The sequence below is a fragment of the Dasypus novemcinctus genome, chromosome 22 (genome assembly GCF_030445035.2).
Source record: "Dasypus novemcinctus isolate mDasNov1 chromosome 22, mDasNov1.1.hap2, whole genome shotgun sequence".
NCBI lineage: Eukaryota > Metazoa > Chordata > Mammalia > Cingulata > Dasypodidae > Dasypus > Dasypus novemcinctus.
The window spans coordinates 31,475,754-31,498,176 of NC_080694.1; the positions used below are offsets into that span (position 1 = coordinate 31,475,754).

General features: G+C 37.4%; 1 protein-coding gene across 3 annotated transcripts in view; it reads right to left on the reverse strand.

Moving 5' to 3' along the window:
* EXOC2 (exocyst complex component 2) overlaps window positions 1-22,423 on the reverse strand; it is a 228,893-nt gene that overhangs the window by 121,079 nt on the left and 85,391 nt on the right. For all 3 annotated transcript variants that reach the window (XR_009182715.2, XM_004466865.2, XM_058285163.2), the window contains exons 11-12: window positions 20,545-20,663; window positions 5,829-5,954 (exon numbers count right to left, since the gene is read on the reverse strand). Coding sequence is in view for 2 of the 3 variants with exons in the window: in XM_004466865.2 (XP_004466922.1) it covers window positions 5,829-5,954; window positions 20,545-20,663 (245 nt within the window). In the remaining variant the exon portion in view is untranslated. The remainder of the gene's footprint in view (window positions 1-5,828; window positions 5,955-20,544; window positions 20,664-22,423) is intronic.

The following is a 22,423-nucleotide window of genomic DNA, read 5'->3' on the forward strand; positions in this document are numbered from 1 at the left end:
AATTGAAATGAGTTTATGATAGGAAAAGGAAAAGTATTCAGACAATAAAAAACATGACAAACTAATTCCAAAAGGATTTCTTCAGCTGAATCTTTTTATGGCAGATTAAATGATAAAATTATGTTGCCTAAGTTCACCGTAGTAGGGAGTGTTAACATAGCTACTAAATAGTGTTGCCAGATAACCATATTGAGCTGGAAGTTCCACAGTTACTTAAATGTGTTGATGCTCAATCATCAAGGCTCTTGAAAAACAGCTGGGGTTCCTGCAACATCCTGTCCAGTGAGAGAAAGCAATTCTTAGTCTCATGCTTTATTTGGTTTTTTTCCTTACTTGCAAATTCCTTGAGGTGTGTGTCTGTGTGTCTAAGTATATTCTGAATCTACTTTACCCAAATTCTGATAATAATTGAAAAATGAATTTGGATTCTCTGTTCTTACTGAATCCAGCATGTCCTAGTTAAATTCCCACAGGCCATATCACTGGCTGGGAGTTATTTTCTAAGACTAATAAAAGGAATGAAGAGGATAAGGCACATTTTTTCAATAGAAACCTAGAAGTATGCAGACTCAAATTTTGCTTTGATCACAAAGTCAAAAATGGGCTTTCTCAGCTTTATTCATACCTACTGTTTATTGTAAGCAATGCTTCATAATGTTCCAATTTCAAGTAATAACTTTAGGGTAACTGAACCTGACTTCCATTTCTAGCCATGATAGAGTAACAAGGACTGGTTAACCTCCAGTCATAAACAACCGTTCTCTGAGACTGGACCAAAGGCAGCACAGCAGGGTGACCCCTGGAAGAAGGGAAAACCATGTAGTAAGCCCCTGAATGTCTTGCTTTCTGTCTGCAGGCAACTTCTGGAGAGCAGAGGCGAAGGGAGGAAGAACCTAAACAAAGCTCGGTAGACTTTCTGAGTTGAAAAGATGGAGACTGGAGTTCAAAGAAGATGAAGTGACTGGAAATTACAGGGAAGAGTTCTGGAAAGGAAGGAGCTATGTACCAAAAAAAGCTTCAGAAGTCTGCACAGGGAAAGAACCACCAGGGAGTTGTAAGCTAAACAATTTCCAGACATCACACAGGGCAGGGAGATTCTCTAGTTCCCAACAGCCAGAGTGAGTAGTCCTCACAAATTACTGGGGCATTTGGTAGAGGTACCAAGCCATGGTGGTTGGGGTAAAGCATAATAAAATGAAGGCTATTAGAAAAAACAGATGAAGAAAATGCTCAGCATCCCTAGCAATTAGGGAAATGCAAATCAAAAATACAATGAGATATCACTTCACACCTACCGAACGGCCACTAATAAAAGACTGAGAACTAAAAGAGTTGGAGAGGATGTGCATAGGAACACTTATTCACTGTTGGTGGGATGTAGAATGGTACAGCCACTGTGGAGGACTGTTTGACAGTTCCTAAGGAAGTTGACTGCAGAGTTGCCACATGACCCTGTAATACCACACCTGAGTATATACCCAGAAGAATTGAGAGCAGTGACACAAACAGACATCTGCATACCGATGTTCATAGCAGCATTATTCACAGCTGCCAAAAGATGGAAGCAACCCAGGGGTGCTGATGCAAAATACCAGAAATTGGTTTTTATAAAGGGTATTTATTTGGGGTAGGAGCCTACAGATACCAGGCCATAAAGCATAAGTTATTTCCCTCACCAAGTCAATTTTCACGTTAGAGCAAGATGGCTGCCCACGTCTGTAAGGGTTCAGGCTTCCTGGGTTCCTCCCTTCCAGGGTCTTGCTTCTCTCTGGGTTCAAGGTTCCTTTCTTTCTGGGCTGGCTTCTCTTTCCTCTGTGAGCTTAATTCCCAGGGCTCCAGCTTAAGTCTTCAGCATCAAACTCCAATATCGAAAAGCTCCAACATCAGACACCCAGAACTCTGTCCTTTGCCATGCCTTTATCCGTGAATCTCCACCCACCAAGGGGTGGGGACTCAATGCCCTAATGACATTAAAGCCCTAATCATAACTCAATCACGCCCAGGTACAGATCAGATTACAAACATAATCCAATATCTATTTTTGGAATTCATAACTATATCAACTGCTACACCAGGTGTCCATCAACAGATGAATGAATAAATGAACTGTGGTCTACTTCACATGATGAAATATTATGCATCTGTAGGAAATGAAGTCATAAAGCATATGACAACATGGATGAACCTGGAGGACATTATGTTGAGTGAAGCAAGGCAGACAGAAAAGGACAAATACTCTATGACTGTGTTACTATGAACCAAATATATTGTGTAACATAATGTATGGCTCAAAAATATTTATATATATCCAGTACATTTAATTGAGAAATGTATGTTTTTATTCAACTGTGTTTCCTTCTTAGTTTTTAATTGTTTATATTTCCAATTATTAAATGTACAAAATAAAGCAAAAAAATAATAATAAAAGGTTATTAGCAAAGCTTAAGGGAAACGAGCTGATCTGCAAGTAACTCATGTTAAATAAAATAAAATGGTAAACTGCATGAGTGTTGCTGGAGGAACCCTTTCCGAGAAAGGATTTTAGAGAAGATGAAAACAATTGACCTACCGCCATCAAGACGTTGACATAGCAAGGAGCTCCAAGAGTCAGTTCCTGCTACAGGACAGTTAGTAATCACCCAAAGCTACCTAAAGCACCTGTTTGGGGTCTTTAGGAGACCAGAGGAGCATCCTACAACATCCTTGAAAGAATGGAAGGAGAAGACTACCCATCTGCACAGAAGATTCATAAGTAGAGCACTCCTCGTCCCGGGGACTGGTGCCCATCTTCCACTGGAGGCACAAGTCATTTTGGGAGCTTTTCTGTGGCTGCAATTGGAAGCTCCACTTCCCAGAAACAGGGAAGCAAGAGACAGGTGGGCATCAACTTGAGGTACAGATTAGTAAATTCAGCTGACTAAAGTATAATCCTAAAAAATGCTAAAGTTTGAACCTATCCAAGTCAGTAGAGGCCAGTGGCTGCCATTCTGACTCCACCCCCCAGAATGAGAGAAAGCTGGGCTGATTGAAAAATCAGAACCCGTTTCTTTCACCCAGATAGGACTGCAGTCCTAGCCTTGGCTTCAACCCCACCTCTGGAAGAAAGGAAGCTGGTGACATTTGGCTGGCACAGACTGAATTGTCAGAAATCTAATTGGGCAACTGTGGTCATTTTGTACCCCCATGGCATACACTGCTGCCCACCTGCAACTCCATCCCCGCCTCAGGTAGGGGAGAAAGGGGCATGAATTTTCATCAGTCTTTCTGGGCAAATACAGTCTAGGCCTGCACAACCTGGATTCTTCCACATAGCTGTGACTCTGTCCCTACCCCTGGCAAAGGAAAAAGTTGGGAGAAGCTTCATTGCTGCCAAGGGCAATGAGGGCAGCTTCAGCCTCCACAGCTTGCAGCACGACCTATATCCTTGGCTCCTACTATACAACCGGCAAGAGAGAAAGCACAAGAAAGCCCTAAATTAAAGGGAGAAACTGCACCCAGAATAATATCTAGTAAACCAAATGCCAAGACACCAACAAAAAATTACAATTCACACCAAGAAACAGGAAGATATGGTCCAGTTAAAGGAACAAGATAAGCCTCCAGATGACATAAAGGAGTTGAAACAACTAATCACAGATGTTCAAACAAATCTCCTTAATATATTCCATGAGATGGCTAAAGAGATTAAGGATATTAAGAAGAAGTGGAAACAATGTCAGCCAATCAGCACATTTCCTTACTTGCTTCCCTTTGCCCAATATGAGCTCCCCTTTTTCATCCCCTTGGTGGAGACCCTTTTCATAATTAGTATGGACACTGCCTAATTCATGAATTGTAAACTGCTCAAATAAACACCATAATCAATAGCCTGTCTAATTTTTATTTTTTAACACTCAATTTCCTGGTAAAATTAAGTCAAGCACTCTTTAAAAGAAGAAAACAAAATCCAGAAACACAACACTGTAATATTTACAATGTCAAGGAAATGATAAAAAAAAAAAAAAAAATTACTAGGCATGCCAAAAGGCAGGAAAATGTAAACTATAACCATAAACCCAGGATTAAATTGGTTATATAAATGAAAGAGATGAAGAATTCACAGAATTAACAGACAAGGATATGAAAAACTCTATTATAACTATGTTCAAATATTTCAAGGAAAGTATGAAACTAATAAGGACAAAAAGGGAAGATATTAAAAAGAACCAAATGGAACTTCTGGGGTTTAAAACTACAATATCTAAATTTTATATTTTAGACACTGCAGAAAAAAAGATCAGAAAGTTGAAGGTATAGCAATTGATTCTATACATAATAAAGCACAGAGTGAAAAAAAGATTTGGGGGAAAAAAGAATAGAGCCTCAGTGTTCTGTGGAACAATATCTAGTGGTCTAATATACACATAACTGGAAACCAAGAAAAGGAGAAGAGCAGCAAAAGTATTTGAAAAAATCATGGCTGAAAAATTTCCAAATTTGAAGAATACCATAATCACACAGATCCAAGAAACTTGATGAAATCCAGGAAGGATAGATTCCAACTATTTAAGAAGTTGTAATTCATTACAGTCAGTCTCAAAATAACCCTTTTTTTTTTTAAGATTTATTTTTTTCTCTCCCCTTGCCCACCCCCACCCCCCCAAGTTGTCTGCTTTCTGTGTCCATTCACTGTGTGTTCTTCAGTGTCTGCCTGTAGTCTTGTCAGCAGCACCTGGAATCTGTATCGTCATTTAATGCGACAAGTGGTAGTAGTGAAATATACAAAAATAGTGAAGGAGTGGGGCAGAGGGTTTTTGGACCTGATTTATTGCCCTACTATTTAACGGATGGATGCATTTTTAAAAACTCAAATGGAGGGCAGTGCAGAGTCAGAACTAGGCTGTATTTGCTTCAAGGGCTTCATGTTAGACATTGTACTACAGAGCACAAAGCAAACAGTTCTGATACTTAATGTGTACATCACTGCTTGGTGGGACGGGTGGAGAGCAGGACAAGAAGAAAGGAAATCTGACAGTTATGAAGTCCTGTATTTACTACAAATGAATCATCTAATTTTAAAATGTTCTAATGCCAAAGATTCATATTTTTTAAAAAACAGAAAAAATTCCCTACACCAATACTTGTTAAGACTTCAATAAGATACTTTGGAGTACTGAACTGAAAATAAAGTAAGGTATTCTGTTATTCTTTTTGGATTTCTTACATCTATAATTGAGATTATAAACAACCAGCGATTAACAGCATCTAATTTGGTGCACCAATACATTTTACAACGAATATATCTTGTTATCTCATATGGGTATATAGTCAACAGATAAATACCATCTTTAAAAAAGTTAAGAAATACTAGGTAAAATTTGATATGCTTTATCTCAGAAAAATGATTAACAATTAATTTTTGGCTTATTAAAAACCAAAGTCTATTTCTGAACCAAATTTTAAAATTTAAACTGTGTCTATATTTCTCTGTAGTGATTACAGAAAGTACTTGTGTTGCATATTTCATCTTAGAGAGGTTCCTGCAGAATGTTTTCTAGGGCATATTTTTAAAAATTCAACCACAGAAAAAAATAAAAATGGACTTTAAATATGTTGAGTAAACAGTGACTAGCGTCCAATGACATAAAAAAATCAAATGATATTTCTTTAATGTAAAATATAAGTATTTTAATTACTTAAATTTAATTACTGGGCAGTTCTTTCATAAGCACAAAGGATGACAGGTGGTAATATCTGCAGCACTAACATCACTAATTATGGAAGTTTCCAAGAGAAGAAAGTGACACATGCCAGTACCAAGTGGGCGGGGGACTTGTGGGGTTACTTACTGTCATCCCGACCAGACTGAAAGCTGCTGACTCTCTTCAGTGAAGCTGTCTGACTGAGGTGACCCAACACCGAGGGACGCACATCGCCGTCGAGATCCAGCATAGGACTGTGCAGCCCTGGATTGCCTGGAAGAGAGAGGTGATGTTTCTAATGATTCTACGTATTCTTTTATACACTTTGTTTTTGGAGGTACCAGGGCCAGGGATTGAACCCGGGACTTCGCATGTGGGAAGCCAGCGCTTAATCACTGAGTCACATCCACTCCTCTGAGCTGGTTTTTCCATTTGTTTCTTTGGTGTTTGTTTTTTGTTTTCTTTTTTAGGAGGCACCAGGGACCGAACCCAGGACCTTCCCATGTGGAAAGCAGGGGCTCAACCACTTAAGCCACATCTGCTCCTTCTACATATTCTTACTTAGTGAATTCTATGGACTACTTCTCTAATTTCTTGCTGAATCATCCCATTCTTTAAATAGAGCATTTACTATGTGAAATCAAAATTATGTTCTCTAAATAGCTTTTAAAACCCACTCTTTTGGAGTAATGAAACTGTTCTAAAAATTTTTTTTCGTGATGACTATACAACACTGTGATTACACTAAAAGTCAATGATTGTATACCTTGGATGGACTGCAGGATTTGTGCTCAATAAAACTGCTTAAAAAAAGAAAAAAAAGGATATTCTCTTAGGACAGATTGAGGGGATATGATCCATTATTTAGACTTAATATAATAAAGAAATGCATCAAATAGTAAAGTAGACCTTATGTATCATTTAAATTGTACATTTAGCAAAATTAGGGGACAGATGTTCTAAACATGAAAATCAGGAGAAGAAATCACCTTTCAAAAACCTTGACGGCACTTGGAAAGGAAATCACAAGTCCTGACTCTTCTTTTTCTTTTAATGGCACAGAGATATGGCATAAATCTTCTCTGACTTCTCCCCTAATGTCACCTTTCCCAGTTCAATCCCCAAATCTCATGCTCGCCTGCTTTGGGGTACGGGACTCTGATTACCTACTTCTATTCCCGATGCCAGTCACCTAGTTTGGGTCCTTTTCACCTCACACTGCTGATGCTGTCAAAGCTTAACATCTCACTACCATTCAAGAGCTTCTCTTTATAGCCCTGGATTAATCTCACTAAAATACCACCTTCTTTATTTTCTTCTCAGAAGGCTCCCTAAAACTCTCAGGATAAAGTGTACATCAGCGTTTTCCAATCCAGTTATCCTAAGAACCGGGAAACAATTTTTCTAAAATGGATTTCAAGCCTCGTAGGATAGGAATCCCGTGCTGCTAAGGGAGGCAGTGAGGAAGTGAAAGTGGCTTTAAGCTGTAAAATCTGCTTTGCAGTTTGTAAATACCACCTCTAAGCTTTTTAGCTGAACATTCAAAGATTTTTAAAATAAACTGAATTCAATAAACACTTATAGACTATTTACTATGCATAAGACACAATATTCTCCATATGAAAATATTTCCTTACATTTTCCTGCCTTATTTACTATCCTCTTCACCTGTAAGGACTGACTCATCTCTTCTCTCCATCAATTTAAACCCTTACATTCAAAGATTCAGCTTGAATGATCGCTATTTCAAGAAACTGTTTCTTACTATTCCAGCTCAAAGTGTTCTCTCTTTTCTCTCCCCTCTGATAGCAGTTGTATTGTACATAATTCATTTGCTTTACATTCTACCTTTTACTGGTAATTAACACTTAAGTAATATCTGTCTCCAACCTACACTACCACCTTCTTGGGGATAAGGACTAAATATTATCTCTCTGTATTCCCCACAGCCATTGAACCGCCCACAAATAACTCACTCAATATATACACAATAAGTGACTGATAGCAAATTATCCAATAAGAACTATACTCCTTATTACACAACTTACCAAAATTTTAAAAGCTTACGGATTTGTTTTCATGGGCTAAACATACTATAGAACATATTTATACAACTAATTTACAACCTGGTGGTAGAAGCAGAAAACAAACCAATAAATAAACAATAAAAATACAGTGAAAGTGCTAGGCAGAGAATCTAAAAGAGTGAAGTAATGGAGTGATGGGGTGAAGAGAAGGCCCAAGGAGGGGGTGACGTCATGGGCTTCTCCCAGCACGTGCCACTGTGCCTGATACAATATAAGCTATCTTCTTTTGTCCTCACAGCTAATTCCATGAGGAAGGCTTTACAGAAATAGAAATCAAACGTTCAAACAATTTTTAGTGGAAAAGAATTTTATAGGAGACTTACCATGTTTCAGCTGTGCAAAATGCTTTACATTTATTTCCACTTTGGTAAACATTATATCTAAGATAAGAAGACTTGCATACTTCAGTTAAAATGCAACAAATTAATATGTGATCAAGACAAAATAAAAATAGTGAAGAAATATTTTAATAATTGTGTTTTTAAATTAGAGACGTATGTGGAAGCTTTAATGATTTATATATTTTCCTTTGATGTTTATGTAATATCCACTGCCTCAATTACAGAATTCAAGGAAATAATATAAAAATATCAATTTTATGGCATACTTTAAAGGGAAATATAAAGGAACTCAAAGTTAGCATCACATCAAACGTTTATATGAATTTTATAATTTATATTTTAAAAAGATGCAAAAAAGAATGTTTTAATTTAAAATGTTACAAGTAACTCTTAAAAGTTTCAGGACTATAACTATGATTAAAAAAGAAAATACTGCCTAGTTTCCCAAAAATACACCATATGCCATTCCTACAAAAAAATACAACTGTCGTTAAGTATACCCTCAGAAAAAATTATATCCCTAAAATTGGTATTTCTACAACTTTAAACAGTTTAATATAAAATCATTTATATAGTTTAGTTTCAGTAAATCTTGAATTTTGAAACAAATTGGTTTACTCTTTTCATATAATTACAGAAACTGCTTTAAAATATGCCTTTGTTCTATTAGAAACCATGTCATCTGTTTTCTATGACATCAGGACAAGAAAATTTAACAGAAATTAATCCTTAACTGGAGAGCCTGCATTGCTGTTGAGTATATTCCAGCAGCAGGGAGCCAGCCTCACCAGCCCATCAGTGAGAGGCACTTGCACAGAGGGGCCAGAAGGTGGCGCTTCCATACCACATACAAATATTGGGCCCAAACTACATGGTGGACGTTAACTTAGAATGTGCTTTTCTCTCCCTAACATTTTGCTTCTTTTCTCTGTCAAATAGGGTCTTTTAATAAGTTATTTTACATGGAACTAAGAAATGTATGCTTTGTGAAAACATTTTAAATATCAATTGTCACATATTATTTACTATCATGTCAAAAATAAACAAAAAAAATTCAAAACACCTTGAGGATTTTGGGACTCCTTTTAAACTTAAATTGCATAACTTAACACCTCTACTCCATAAAAATTACAAATATGAAGTGGTTTTGAAGATAAGCATTACTACAAGAGAACAAAAACAAGATGAAAAAAATTTTCTGTAAAATATAAAATCAACAGTTTAAAAATATCCCACAATAATCAGTTTTCTTTCTTTTTTTTTTTTTTAAGTTTACTTTCTTTAAATTTCTCCCCATTTCCTCGTTGTTTTGCATTTGCTGTGTCAGGCTGGTGTGTGGTCTTCTTTTCAGAAGGCAGCAGGAACTGAACCCAGGACCTCCAATGTAGCAGGGAAGCATCTAATTGCCTGAGCCACCTCCTCCTGTTTTGTTGTGTCCCTCATTGTGTCTTTCCTCCTGTCTCTTGTTGGGTCAGCTCGCTGTCTTACTCGTCTCCTTTAGGAGGCACTGGGTACCAAACCTGGGATCTCCCAAGTGGTAGGTGGAAGACCAATTCCCTGAGCCACATGAACTGCCCAGTTTTAATTTCTCTTGATTATTTTACCTCACAATATGGTAACAATATCTCTTGATGTGTTAAAGAGAAACATAATTATATAAAAATGTGCTTTTTAATAGAACTATTATGAAGTTCTGTTATATATAATGCTTTCATATATCTGCAGATTATATGCCACTGAAAATGATGTTATTTATTTAGTATATCTGTTTACAAAAACCCAAAATATCTGCCCCTCAAGATCCAGCTGAGGATGGAATTTACCTGAAAACACCGTCAGTTTTTCATTAGAATGATAGATCACAATAGAACACTTCACAGGTGTCAAAGGCTAAAGTGTTGGCAAAATTTTGTTTGGCATTATGTTTAATTTTTTCAAACTTAACAATGCGTTAATATGAGTTTTGAGAAGTCATTTATTTTCTTGGCAGTGAATTTTTTTAAGTCTTTTATCAAGTAGGTAGTTATTACATACAGGCTTGATGGAAATGCTGTAACTGTATGCCTTTATTCGTGCTACTACTATTACAGCAAACTGTTATCTATATTTGAAATTGGGACAGGGATTAATCCTTCTAAAGATTTTCATGATACTGCAGCTGACGTGGGATTCTGCAACCAGCTCAATGAGTCATGGGCTATGCGTCAACCTTCGTAAAAATTAGGGCTTTAAGCTGTGCAATTTAAAAGCCTTTTTCAGCTCTAAAACTCTCCGATTCCAGTGACTCAAAATTTCAATATGAAATTCTAAATCACTGCTGAGGACAAAATGGAAAATATGCTTATTTTGTTTATTATTACTACAATTTAGCACAATGATTTGTTTTTTTATGTAGAGCCATACAAAGTTTGCCTCTACACATCAAGCTAGTATGAAAATTAAACCTTAAAAGGAAACCACATCAAGAAAAGTTTTACCGTGACAAACCAGCCAACAGTGAAAACCGATTAGGTACATCTGTTATTAGGACTTATAACCTAGCTAATTTAAAGATACACAGCATAGTGATCCACAAATAGGTTCAGCTGAATAAGTATGTAGAAGACCACAATTACTTGACTGCAACCTGTCAACATTCCTTGAAGAATAACCAGAGTGAAGATTACTCAGGAAACAATATTGCAAATAGGAATAGAGCCCTATTAACATGAGAAATCATCGAAATCGCCACTACAGTAATTCTACTTCAAAAATTCTAAATGGTGTTTTGTAGGAAAAATAGTACAAACCAACTCTGGAATGAAATACTCTAAAAATGTAGCTTTATCTTCTAAATTTCACAGTTTAAATTACAATTTCAAAAAATATAACAAGGAAAACATACCTACAGATGAACTTAAAAGAAAAAAATCCTTCAAAAACAATTTGAAAAATCCTATGTGACTAATAATCAAATCAATACTTTATTTCTTCAGTTAAAGTTTCTATAACATATGCTAGCAGCATTCTTGAAAGGAATTCCTTTTCCAATTGTGAGTATACATGAGAAATATAGCAAATCATAAACAAAGAGAAAATAAGGAAAAATAATTTTAGGAGTACTATATAAACACAAAAGAGAAACCTTAATTTTAATAAGAGAAAAGCAGATCAAAAATTTGTTTTCAGAAGTGGAAGAAGTTATTTTCTTCAGAACGTGAATGAAATAAAACCTAGTCACTTCAGTAAAAGTATAAAAGCCATTGTGTAGAAATAAATCAAAAGTTTAAAATGTATTACTTTTCTTAAACTATTCTTCCAATTTGCTATTAAGAAGTTGAAACATTTGCTATTTTTTTTCCCAACAGCAATTAAAGCCCTGTTAAATAAAAAGACTTGGCTTTATGATAATCTACAGGTCTGGAAAGACATTCTGCAACACTCAAAAACTTAAGGGTTTACATTAAAACTCGGAATCCACAATTTCAGAACACTGAAAATGGTTTTTAGGGAGTCTAAAGAAAGTGCTTATTACACCTAGAATTCCAATAAGACTTCCAGGAAATCTTATCAGGCCTGTTGCCTAAGTCAAATAAGTCAAATCCTTTCAACTCAACTGTTCAAGTTTTCCTATTTTAAATGCAAACGGCAGTCAGTATTTGTTTAACAGACTCTACACAGCATAAGGGGCAGAAGGGATGGCTCTGAGAAGCCTGCAGATGTGGGGCAGGTGAAGACGACGGCTCTATTTTCTCACCCTTCATGTCCCCGCGCGCAGGCTTTCTCACAGTCTACGGTCGTGTGAGGGACGCTCCGAGGGCGGCAGACTTCCTTACCACCCTTAAACACCTTTGAACGTGTTTTCCTGTGCACAGCGGGCCCTTGTCCGTGCACAGCCCGACCACCCACTGCTGCTTGTTGACCAAACGCGCAGGCCGGGAGCTCTGGAGACGCGGGCAGGACGGATTCCTTTCAAGCACACCACACTAGGAATTCCACTGCCAGAGCAGGAGGAGGGGGCATCAAGGCAGAGTTACAAATGCCTCACAAATCAGACCTGTGTCAACAGATAAAAATGCTCGTTTTGATCCTAGGAGTCTCTATTTATTTAAATATCTGACAGGGACATTTCCTTAATTTAAAGGAAATCATTTAATCCAAATTAAAAGAAGGGAGACACTTAACGTCAGTTAATCTCGTTTCACCTTTTAGGGTATCAGGATTGCCTTCCCCACGTTCCAGGCAACAATCTTGATGTGTATTTTATCACTGATCAAAACAATAGTTGAAAAAAGAAAATATATTTTAAAAGTGAAACTACACGTGTGAAACACCGAAAAGACCATTTATTAGCTAACATTGGCTATATAAGCAAGAACAATATTTTTGTAATAAGCCAAATAAACAAATACCAAAAGAAAATTTATGCTTTTAGTACAACACCTTTTAGTAATTACACATAGATTTTAAGAAGAGAAAACATGCTTAGACTACGTAACAGTAATAGAATTAAGGTCTTTGTAATAATATTTTAAAATTACCAAGCATTACTAGCACTCACTGTGTCCTTGATATTCACTGTCAAAAATTTTTTTCTATTAAAGATAGGAGATAAAGTTTAGATGTGAAATGACTCCCAGCTGCAAGAAGTCTTCTTCCAGATGTACAGTAAGCCAAGGCAACAGAAAAGAGCCAGCTGCTAGGATAACAAATTGAAAAGGTCCTTCTGACATGAGCTGTGTTGCTGTCTGATCTAGCAAAGATAGATCACTCATTTGTAAGGTGAAAAGAATCTAGTATAAAACAGAAGTAAAGAGACCTCAAGTCACCTCTTTCCTGTGATATTCAACAGCTGTTATTTTACTATAGCATCTATAAATGAACACTGTGCTATTAAAAAGTTAATTCAAATTGTTAAGTCCTAGGTTACTCACTTTAAAAATAGATTAAATTGCCAATATTAATTACTAGTTTGGAGGTTAAAATTGTCTTTTCAAATTAGATTTTAAAGCAAAGGAGACAAATCCATAATATGTTAAAAAAAAACAACTGCTCATCTGCATTTTGGTAATTAAAACTGCTCATGTAAATTAATAATTTTTATAAAAGACACCCACAATTCCTATTGGTATGTATTTCAAATCTAATTTATCACCTGGGCTTTACTATCTTTCTGAAAAAAGAACAAAACAGGAAAAAAGGAAAATGAGTACAGCATTCTGCTGGAGGGAAGATTTTTGATTGCAATAAAGAACTAGCATTTTTCCTCTACTCCCTTCTCCTGAATTTACTCTCTACTACGAATCTCTTATAGTCTATAAATCTTAAAGTAGGTAAACAAAATCCCACTAAGTATTTCATCTTATAAAGGCAACTAAACAAATACTCTGTAGTCATAAGAAGCAAAAAAACAAATGTGAAGCTACTTCCACACAAGTTAGCCCAATGATAACCTCAAATTGGTTAATCTGTTTTGGAGAGAAAGCACTTATAGGGAGGAGAGAGAAATCTAACTAATATCCCATATTTGTAGTTTCTATAGTTGTGCTTTTTCATTTTTTCTTTTTAAACCAACTTCTAATTATTCTGGGTTCATACTGTTACGAGAAACATTCCAAAAACTAAAATATATTTTAAATCACAAGAAAGTAAGCTTCATAAAGAACCTTCCTGATAGTCTCACCATAAACAACTTTTTTAAAATAAAAATTATAATCCTATTAAAAGGTTTAATATATGCATAACAACACATTTTTACTGCCCTTTCAACTGTGGAAATATTTTTATAGTTTCATAGAAAAGTCAATGAATCTGACAGTTTCCTGGTGGAGGTTGCAATTTAATCTAGCATATACAAAGTACCCAGCCCTGCATTATGTAATACCACAATTATATTTATTTACTAACCCCTAATTTAAAAAAACTATATAAATTATGTATATAAAGGTCATACCTGTATTTTTAAATATCAAGAAAAAAATAGGTTTAGTTATCCTGTGTAAATTCACAAAAGTATACATAAATCGTAATTATATAATAATAGTATGTACTTTATAGCTTGGGTTGAAAATGTGGCCTTTTAATGTCTTAAGGCCCTTGGATAAACAAACTGTTATTTCTTTCAGTAGGTAGTTAATTTAATAATCTGCTGAATATTAGAAACGGTTAAAAGGGCAAACCATGTTTTTCAGAGAGAACCTGAGCCACAAATAAATGTATTTCCTTCCACTGTGTAACAATTCATTTTTAAGAATCTATTGATTACTTAAGTTATTGCCTCATTCTAATTTTCTGAATAATGCTAAATAATGCCTTTTGGGAAGTCTTAATAAAGTACAGATCTGAAAGGAGGGAATAATTGATATATGAGCAGGGTGACACCCTTCCTCTCTAGTTATTAGATATAACCAGCATATATTTTAAGAGTTAAGCTAATTTTCAGAACAAAGAAAAAAAACACCTTTGAAGACCACCTTTAAAAATCCTGTTTGAGAATGTCAGTAGGGGGTTAACCAAAGGCTTTTCCTGGCAGGAAAAGCTGAAGCCTTAGTCTAATTTTGGACCTATTTCACAGGGATTTTAAGAGACAAATGACACTTCTTATAAGGTGGTAAAAGTTTTCTGTGTGCAACAGTTCAGGATACAGGGTTGCTTTGAATACAAAGGAAGAAAAGCAAAATGGTTAAACATTTTGGGCTATAAAAACATTAAACTCTTCCATCAGTATTTAAGATGTCAAGATGAGTTTTTAAAATGTTAATCTTAGTTTTATTCTTGTATTTTTCTATCTTTTCCTCCTCTTAGAAAAGCCAAAAGATCAAACTTGAGCTATAGAGTTGGTCATGGAAGAAGAGTGAGAAACATTTGGGGAAAAATGGCAAATCTCATTTAAGGTGCAATGGAACCTAAGTTCTCTGACCTAGCATTTATAAGTCAAAGAACAACAACTGCCAGGTTCCGTGTATATCACTATTATAAAAATCGGAATCCAGAGAAAGATCTAATGCAGTGTTCATAAGCATATCAACCTTATAACCCACCTCTGCTGCCAAATGCTTTATATACCAAAGAATCTTTCCTGGAAAAAGGCAGTTTTTATGTAGGACTGCTGTTTCTGAAAATCTAGCTCCATCTTTGCTCAAAAAATTTTCACTGAAGACAGCAAGACTAAATACAATTAACATTTTCCCCAAAACTACCATGAAAAGACTTCTTCAAATATTCATAAGTTAATTAGATTTCTTAAATTCGTGCCTAAGGACCAGTTTTACTTTAAAAAGACATGATATCTTTTCTTGTCTGAAGTATTTACATTCTATCTGTTTAAAATTGTATTTTATTTCATGATACTCAGTTCTTAACCACTGTTCCATCAATGGTTATTTAAACAATTACAACCACCTCTCTTTTCCAGTGTTAACAGTTCAAGCACAAATATTATAATAGAAGAACTTAAAACTCACATTCTTTAGATTTAAAATACAATAAACTTTCATTTAGAAAGTAGGTTCCTTAGAACAGCTGAATAAAAAAATGAAGCTTTAGAATGAAGTGCTATAATATGAAATGGAGGCACTGTCATTTTGGGCCAAATCATTTCTAAGCAATTTCATACAACACTAGCCCTATTAATTGCCTCTTCAAATATCAATAATCCCAACTAGCCTTCAGTGGAAAGCTATAATCAAGTCAAGGGAACCAGCAAGCAAACAAGTAAAAACTACGAACAACCATGGAGGGGCCAGGTGAAAAAAACAACCAGATACACCTGAATCAAGGTGAAGAAGAAGTGGTCATTTGAGTGCATTTCCTTAACAGCATTCAACTACATAAAGCAAAATAGCATCAGAAGCTTGAGTATCTAGTTTGGGTGATTCCAGGCACCTCTTCATGAGCTCCCATCTCAGCTTGCACTGCTAATTTGCTTTGAAATCATGTTCACAAATCCTGTTTGATAAGATATTTGCTCCACCAAACTACTTCAGGGATGCAGGATGCACCGCGTGACTTGATGACAGAAGTCACGGGTCTGCGGGGAACACAGTCTGGTGGGATGGGGAGAGATCTGGACCGCTCACTAGGTCTACCCTTCCCCATGAGGTGATGAGCTTGGTAAGACACCTGGCTTCTCTGAGGCACCTTTCTCAAGTGTGAAACAGATCTAAAGCCACCTGCTGAAATAGATGACTTCCCAAGTTGCTCCCAAACATAAAATGTTACCATTATGAAAGGATGTCTAATAGAAAGTCCAAATGATATTCAGGAGACCTTCGCCCCATATTACCTTGTGTTTATATTATATATAATTACTACAACCAAGAAGATCAATAACTGTTCTGGATTACATATAAGAAAAATCATGCTTCTCCCCAGTAAACTTATAATTAAGAAAACATTTTATATAAACAACCCCCACACATATACATACTGTATAGAACTACACTGTCTTTATAAATGTAGATATATGTATATTAAAGAGTCAATGTGTGTCCAATGACATATACATGTATTGTTGACAGCAAACTAAAAAACATCCAAATGCAAACTGGACACCGAGGGCTCAGGTTCACTAGCAGCTGATTCTTCCCGCCATTCTAGGAACCACATGCTCTAGCTCTATGGCATACTTCATACCACTTGTATTTGCATGTGTATTAGTTGAAAAGTCCTGGTATCAATGTACTTAGGTAGATATTGGAGAAACTAAACTGCTTCTGAATTTGAAAATGAACTCAATATTTGATTCTATTGAGAAGTTATTGATAATATTTTTAGGTATTGATAATGCTATTTTTGTTACAGTTGTTAAAAAGAGCCCTTATCTCTTAAAAGTATATACTAAAATATTTATGGGGAAGCGGACTTGGCCCAGTGGTTAGGGCGTCCGTCTACCACATGGGAGGTCCATGGTTCAAACCCCGGGCCTCCTGATCTGTGTGGAGCTGGCCCATGTGCAGTGCTGATGCGTGCAAGGAGTGCCCTGCCACGCAGGGGTGTCCCCACGTAGGGGAGCCCCACGCTCAAGGAGCGTGCCCCTTAAGGAGAGTGTGCCCCGTAAGGAGAGTGTACCCCGTGAGGACAGCCACCCAGCGTGAAAGAAAATGCAGCCTGCCCAGGAATGGTGCTGCACACACGGAGAGCTGACACAGCAAGATGACACAACAAAAAGAGACACAGATTCCCATGCCACTGACAAAAATGTAAAAATAAAATAAAATATTTATGGATGGAATAATATGACCAGGTTCAAAACAATCCAGGCACAAGGGAGGTGGAAAAAGTAGGTGAGAGTATAGATAAAATAAGGTTGGCTATGAGTTGGTAACTGTAGAACATGGGAGATTATTATACTATCTTTATACCTTTGAATATGCTTGCAATTCTCAAAAAGAAAGAATGAAAATTGCTTCTAACCTGAGTTCAACAGAATAAAACAATATTCCAACTAAAAAGCAATTATATGTTAGAATTATCTATGTCATATTAATAATCTTACTGATAATGAAAAGGGGTACAGGGTAATAAGCTTGGTCTCTCAATTTCAAAGGAAAATTAAAATATAATCTGTAAATATTTGATTAATAAATTTAGGAAATATACCTTTTATTGTCATGAAACTTGTAGAAAGAAGAGCTGTAAGATATTATGTTCTAACTTTCTAATCAAAAAAGATCAATTTATATAAGTATCTAAGTAAAGCTCATCACTAATGAATGGCTTCATTTAATATATTCTTTTAATTATCTCACAAGTAATGAACATATTCTGCAACAAGCTTTTCTAAAGAGAGTATAAAAAGAGGGCTCCGGCTACACAGAAAGTTGTCTTTTTTTTTTCTTTCAGAAATGCTGATGTTAGTTAGTTATGGATGAAATGTAATTTAGGGACCCAGTTCCATATAACATATATGAAATCATGAGGGCAGGGGAAAGAATCTGTCTGGAAAGGGTATATTTACATTTATCTTCTAGAAAGACTCAGAACCATTGGCAAAAGAATACTGGTTATAAAATATTTCAGGTAAGGATATGACAATAAGATACATGGAATTATCTGGAACTTACCCGATTTCAGCCTATATGTTGTCTTCATAACTACATGCATGTCTCAGAAATTCAAATATTTTCATAACCAAAATCTGTATTCAGACTGTCTCTTGTAAGCATAAGAAGGAAGACCTTTTGTCAGTCCACATATCCTGTTATGCCCTGAGAATAGCGTCACCACATTTATTAACCTCTCTGGTGGAATAGGGTGGCATTTATTAAGCACCTGTGTATCTAGACCACTTCCTCTCCGCGCCTTTCTCTAGATAGCTCACATTCATCATTTAGGTCCACCTGAAATATTTCCTGCAGGACATTCCCCTGGCTTCCCACTCCCTACTAGGCTGGGTCACCCTATTATATGTTTTCATAGAATTCTGTACTCCCCGCTTCTTAGAGCTTTTCACAACTGTAATTACATAAACACTTCAGATTTTTAGAAATGTGTGTCTCTCCCACCAGGCAGAACTCTGAGAGGTCAGAGGCTTCAGCAGTGCTCACCACTGCGTGGACCCCAGACCCACATCTAGCACCGCATTCATCACCCCGGATGTGCCAAAATCACCTGGGAGCTTTCACAAAGCACTGACACCTGGCGTCCACTTCCAGATCCTACCAGAAGTGGCACGGAGGGGGAAGGCCAGGGAGAGAGAGGTTTTAAATGCTTCCAAGGGATTTTAACGGGCATTCAAGGGTTGAGAACTCTTATCGCAGCAGGCACAAAAGTTATTAGGGTGAATAAACAGAGAAACAAATGCATGAGGCACACTAAATGGTTTATGTTGAGAATACTTTCCAGAGTCTATATGCTGTATCTACCATTTGCTGTCATTTTCCCTTACCAAAACTATAAAATGATGATGTTAATAGAATTTTGATGTGGCATCAGTAAAGAGATATTTGGGTTTTCCCAAATATCCAAAATAAAAAAAGAAGTGGATAAGAGCTAGAAAGTCCTCAAATCTGAGCAGACTAATTTATGACAAAACTGCTCTAAGTAGGTAACTGTGACCTCCCAGGCGGACTACATCCTGGCCAGAGCTGTTCTCATGCTATTTCACGGAATCCACTTAGGAACTTTCTAAGTATTATGAATGTTTCTTCTATACAATCTAGGCAAGATCTTGGGCTGCTGAAGCTGCAGTTGCCAAGGCCACAAACAACAGTCTGGATGCTAATCCTAAAGGACAACCCTCCGATGTTCCCTTCCAGCTTAACAAGTGCGTGGGCCACGCCCTCCTCTGGGTTCTCCTGAAGCCATGCCTTCCTGTCACCCTCCTGCCCTGGGACCCCACCCCCCCAGTCTCCTTTGCAGGCTCCTCCTCTTCTACTAGCCTCTTCAACGTTGTTCCTCCAGGTCCTAAATTGTGCATCCACTCCCAGGACCACCTACATGCAGAGCACACCCAAATCTCTCTTTTATTCCAACTACCTGCTAGATATCTCCACTATCCTCTCTTCCCAGGATAGCCATTGGATCTCAAAAGAGGCAGCACTTCCTTCAGATCTCAGCATGTCACTTCACTGACCTCGAAAATCCAGGTGAGATACTATTTCTGACTGCTACTATAGCACTTTGCATTTTCCCAGTCTTAGAAGTAGCACATGGTGTTCAAATCGTCTGCTTGCCTATCCATCCTACAACTATTTCATCTTTTTCTGTGCACCCAACAGCTTCTTGCCCAGAAAAGTCATTCAATACTGTCAATATTTGTTGAATGACTGAATTATATAAATAAAAGTCAATAAACTTGCATTCACATTTAGTTGTGACTTCTTCAAACCCACCTGAGGGCCTGTGCAAAGGTTGCTCTCTTTGCTAGGCTGGAGGCTGCCTGGTGGGCAACTTCTCTTTCTTTCAGGTCTTAGATAATGCGCAGCCTCCACTCAGAAACCATCCCAAACCAGTTACCTAAAGCATTCTCTTCAGTGATTCTCCCTCAGGACACACTGCTACTTTTCTTTCTATCTCGGTTTTTCACCTGGTTGGGTGGTCGGTGTATTTCTCTCCCATACCCATTTTGCTCACACAGTATCTGGAACTAGGCATAGTGCCTGTACATGGCAGGAGCTCAGCACACATCTAATGAGATAACAAGTGAACAACCTCATGGACTAGCAGCATTTCTACAGCATCGTGTTGCCTCCCCCAAGTTTTGACTGTTTCCTCAACAAATCAATCAAAATTGCTAGTCAACCATAAGAAGAGACACTACATTAAGGGTCTTCTCTCTTCCCTGTTGTCTGTTGCTCATTCTTAAATACAACGCAAACCCACGGGGGGGCAAGGGGAAGAGATGGGTCCCTCTATCGGGGAAATCAGGTAACCTTTTTGCTATGAAGCATTGTCGAAGTTCCTTAGAATGACGTTAAGGGAGAGGACGTGAAACAGGAAGGGAAGCCGCCTTGCCTCTTAGGTCTTTGATGAAGCCCTCTTTGCAGCTGTGCATGAGCTGGAGGATCCACTGGTGCTGGGCTCCGATACACTGCCACGCAGGGTCTCCAGGCGCATGCAGGTCCGACAGATACCTGAAAGAGCAAGTCCAAGGCTGACACGGTAGGCTGCCTCGGTTACAGCTCCAAGTGAGGCCAACGGGAGACGCTAGCATGTCTAAATTTTTTAAACCTGAAAGTTTATCGATTAGTAAAACACACATCAATACTAGCTTTCCATGTTTAGTTCTCAATGAAACATATTCAAATTTCTTTTCATGCAGTTAACAAACAATAATAAAAGTCTTTAACTTTTCCAAGGACTTTCTAAAAAGACAACCAAAATGACAGACAAACTTGCAAGGATCCTATTTAATTAGCAAGAACTATTCCTTAGACTTACATTTAGGCTCACAGGGTTTCTACCGAACAGTCATAAAACAGTAGGTGGGGACAAGTAGGAATTGTCTAGTAAGAAATAAGCCACTAGATGGCAGTGTGACACTGCTTTCCATGACCATTCTAAATATGAGGCAATTGAAACTTAAAGCCCCCTTACCTATATGAAGAGATTTGGTGACAATGCATACTTATCTCTAAAGTCTAAACTCCAACTCATGACTGTTTTAAAAAATAGTTATCTAGAATATATAGTAAAGATAGTAAAGATAGGTATTTTTCCTAAGTTCTTAAATAACTCTTAAAATACTTAATAAAATACCTAAATACAGGTAAGGTATACAATTGAAATACATATCACTTAAAAATTTTCTGTCAAATATTCATCAAAATTTAGCTGTCCATCCTAATGAAATATATAAATATAGCAAGTTAAATCCAAGTAAATCCATTCAAAAAGGACGTCCAAATGAATTTATTGTCTTACTATTATTTTTAAACAATAAGCTGTCCATTGTCTTGGGGTTGAAGATATTCGTTCAATGATAAATTTTAATTAATGGTTACAAGCTGTGTCCCTAGCCCAATCTGAATCATTCAGGAATATACCTGATGTTTCTTTCTCATTTTCCTCCAGGAATGGATACTGCACTACTCATATTTACCTGTTAGGCATCAATTATCAGGTAACTGAGAAGAGAGTCCATTTTGTCATAAAATGTGAAGAAGTTGACTGCACACTTGGACCACACACGGCCCTGGCCTTCGCTGAGGGGGTATCTGACCGTCCTGCCAAGTGGCTGTGTCTGCTGTGTCTGCAGTGGCCGCTCGGGGCGCTCTAGAAGAAGCCCTGAGAGGCAGTCCTGCCCTCCTCCCTGGGGCCGTCCACTTACAGGCTAAAATAGGTTTCTGGGTTGAGAGGGACAAATCAATTCAAAGGAAGAACTTTGTCCATATTAAGAAGTCACCTGGGGAGGAAGCGGATGTGGCTCAACTGACAGAGAGTCCACCTACCATATAGGAGGTCCAGGGTTCAAACCAAGGGTGTCCTGGCCTGTGTGGTGAGCTTGGAGGGCCAAGTGCAAGGAGTGCCCTGCTACGCAAGGGTGTCCCCCACGTAGGGGAGCCCCACGTGTAAGGAGTGCGCCCTGCAAGGAGAGTTGCCCCGCGCAAAAAGCGCAGTCCACCCGGGGGTGGCGCAGCACACAGCGGAGAGCTGACACAGCAAGATGACACAACAAAAAAGAGACACAGATTCCCAGTGCCACCGAGAATGTAAGCAGACACAGAAGAACACACAGCAAATGGACACAAGAGAGCAGACAATGGGTGAGGGGAAGGGGAGAGAAATAAATAAAATAAATCTTTTTAAAAAAGGAGTCACCTGGGATTCCTCTAAATACCAAAGAACACCACCCCAGGGAGTGGCTATAGCTCAGTGGGTAAGCACCTGCTGC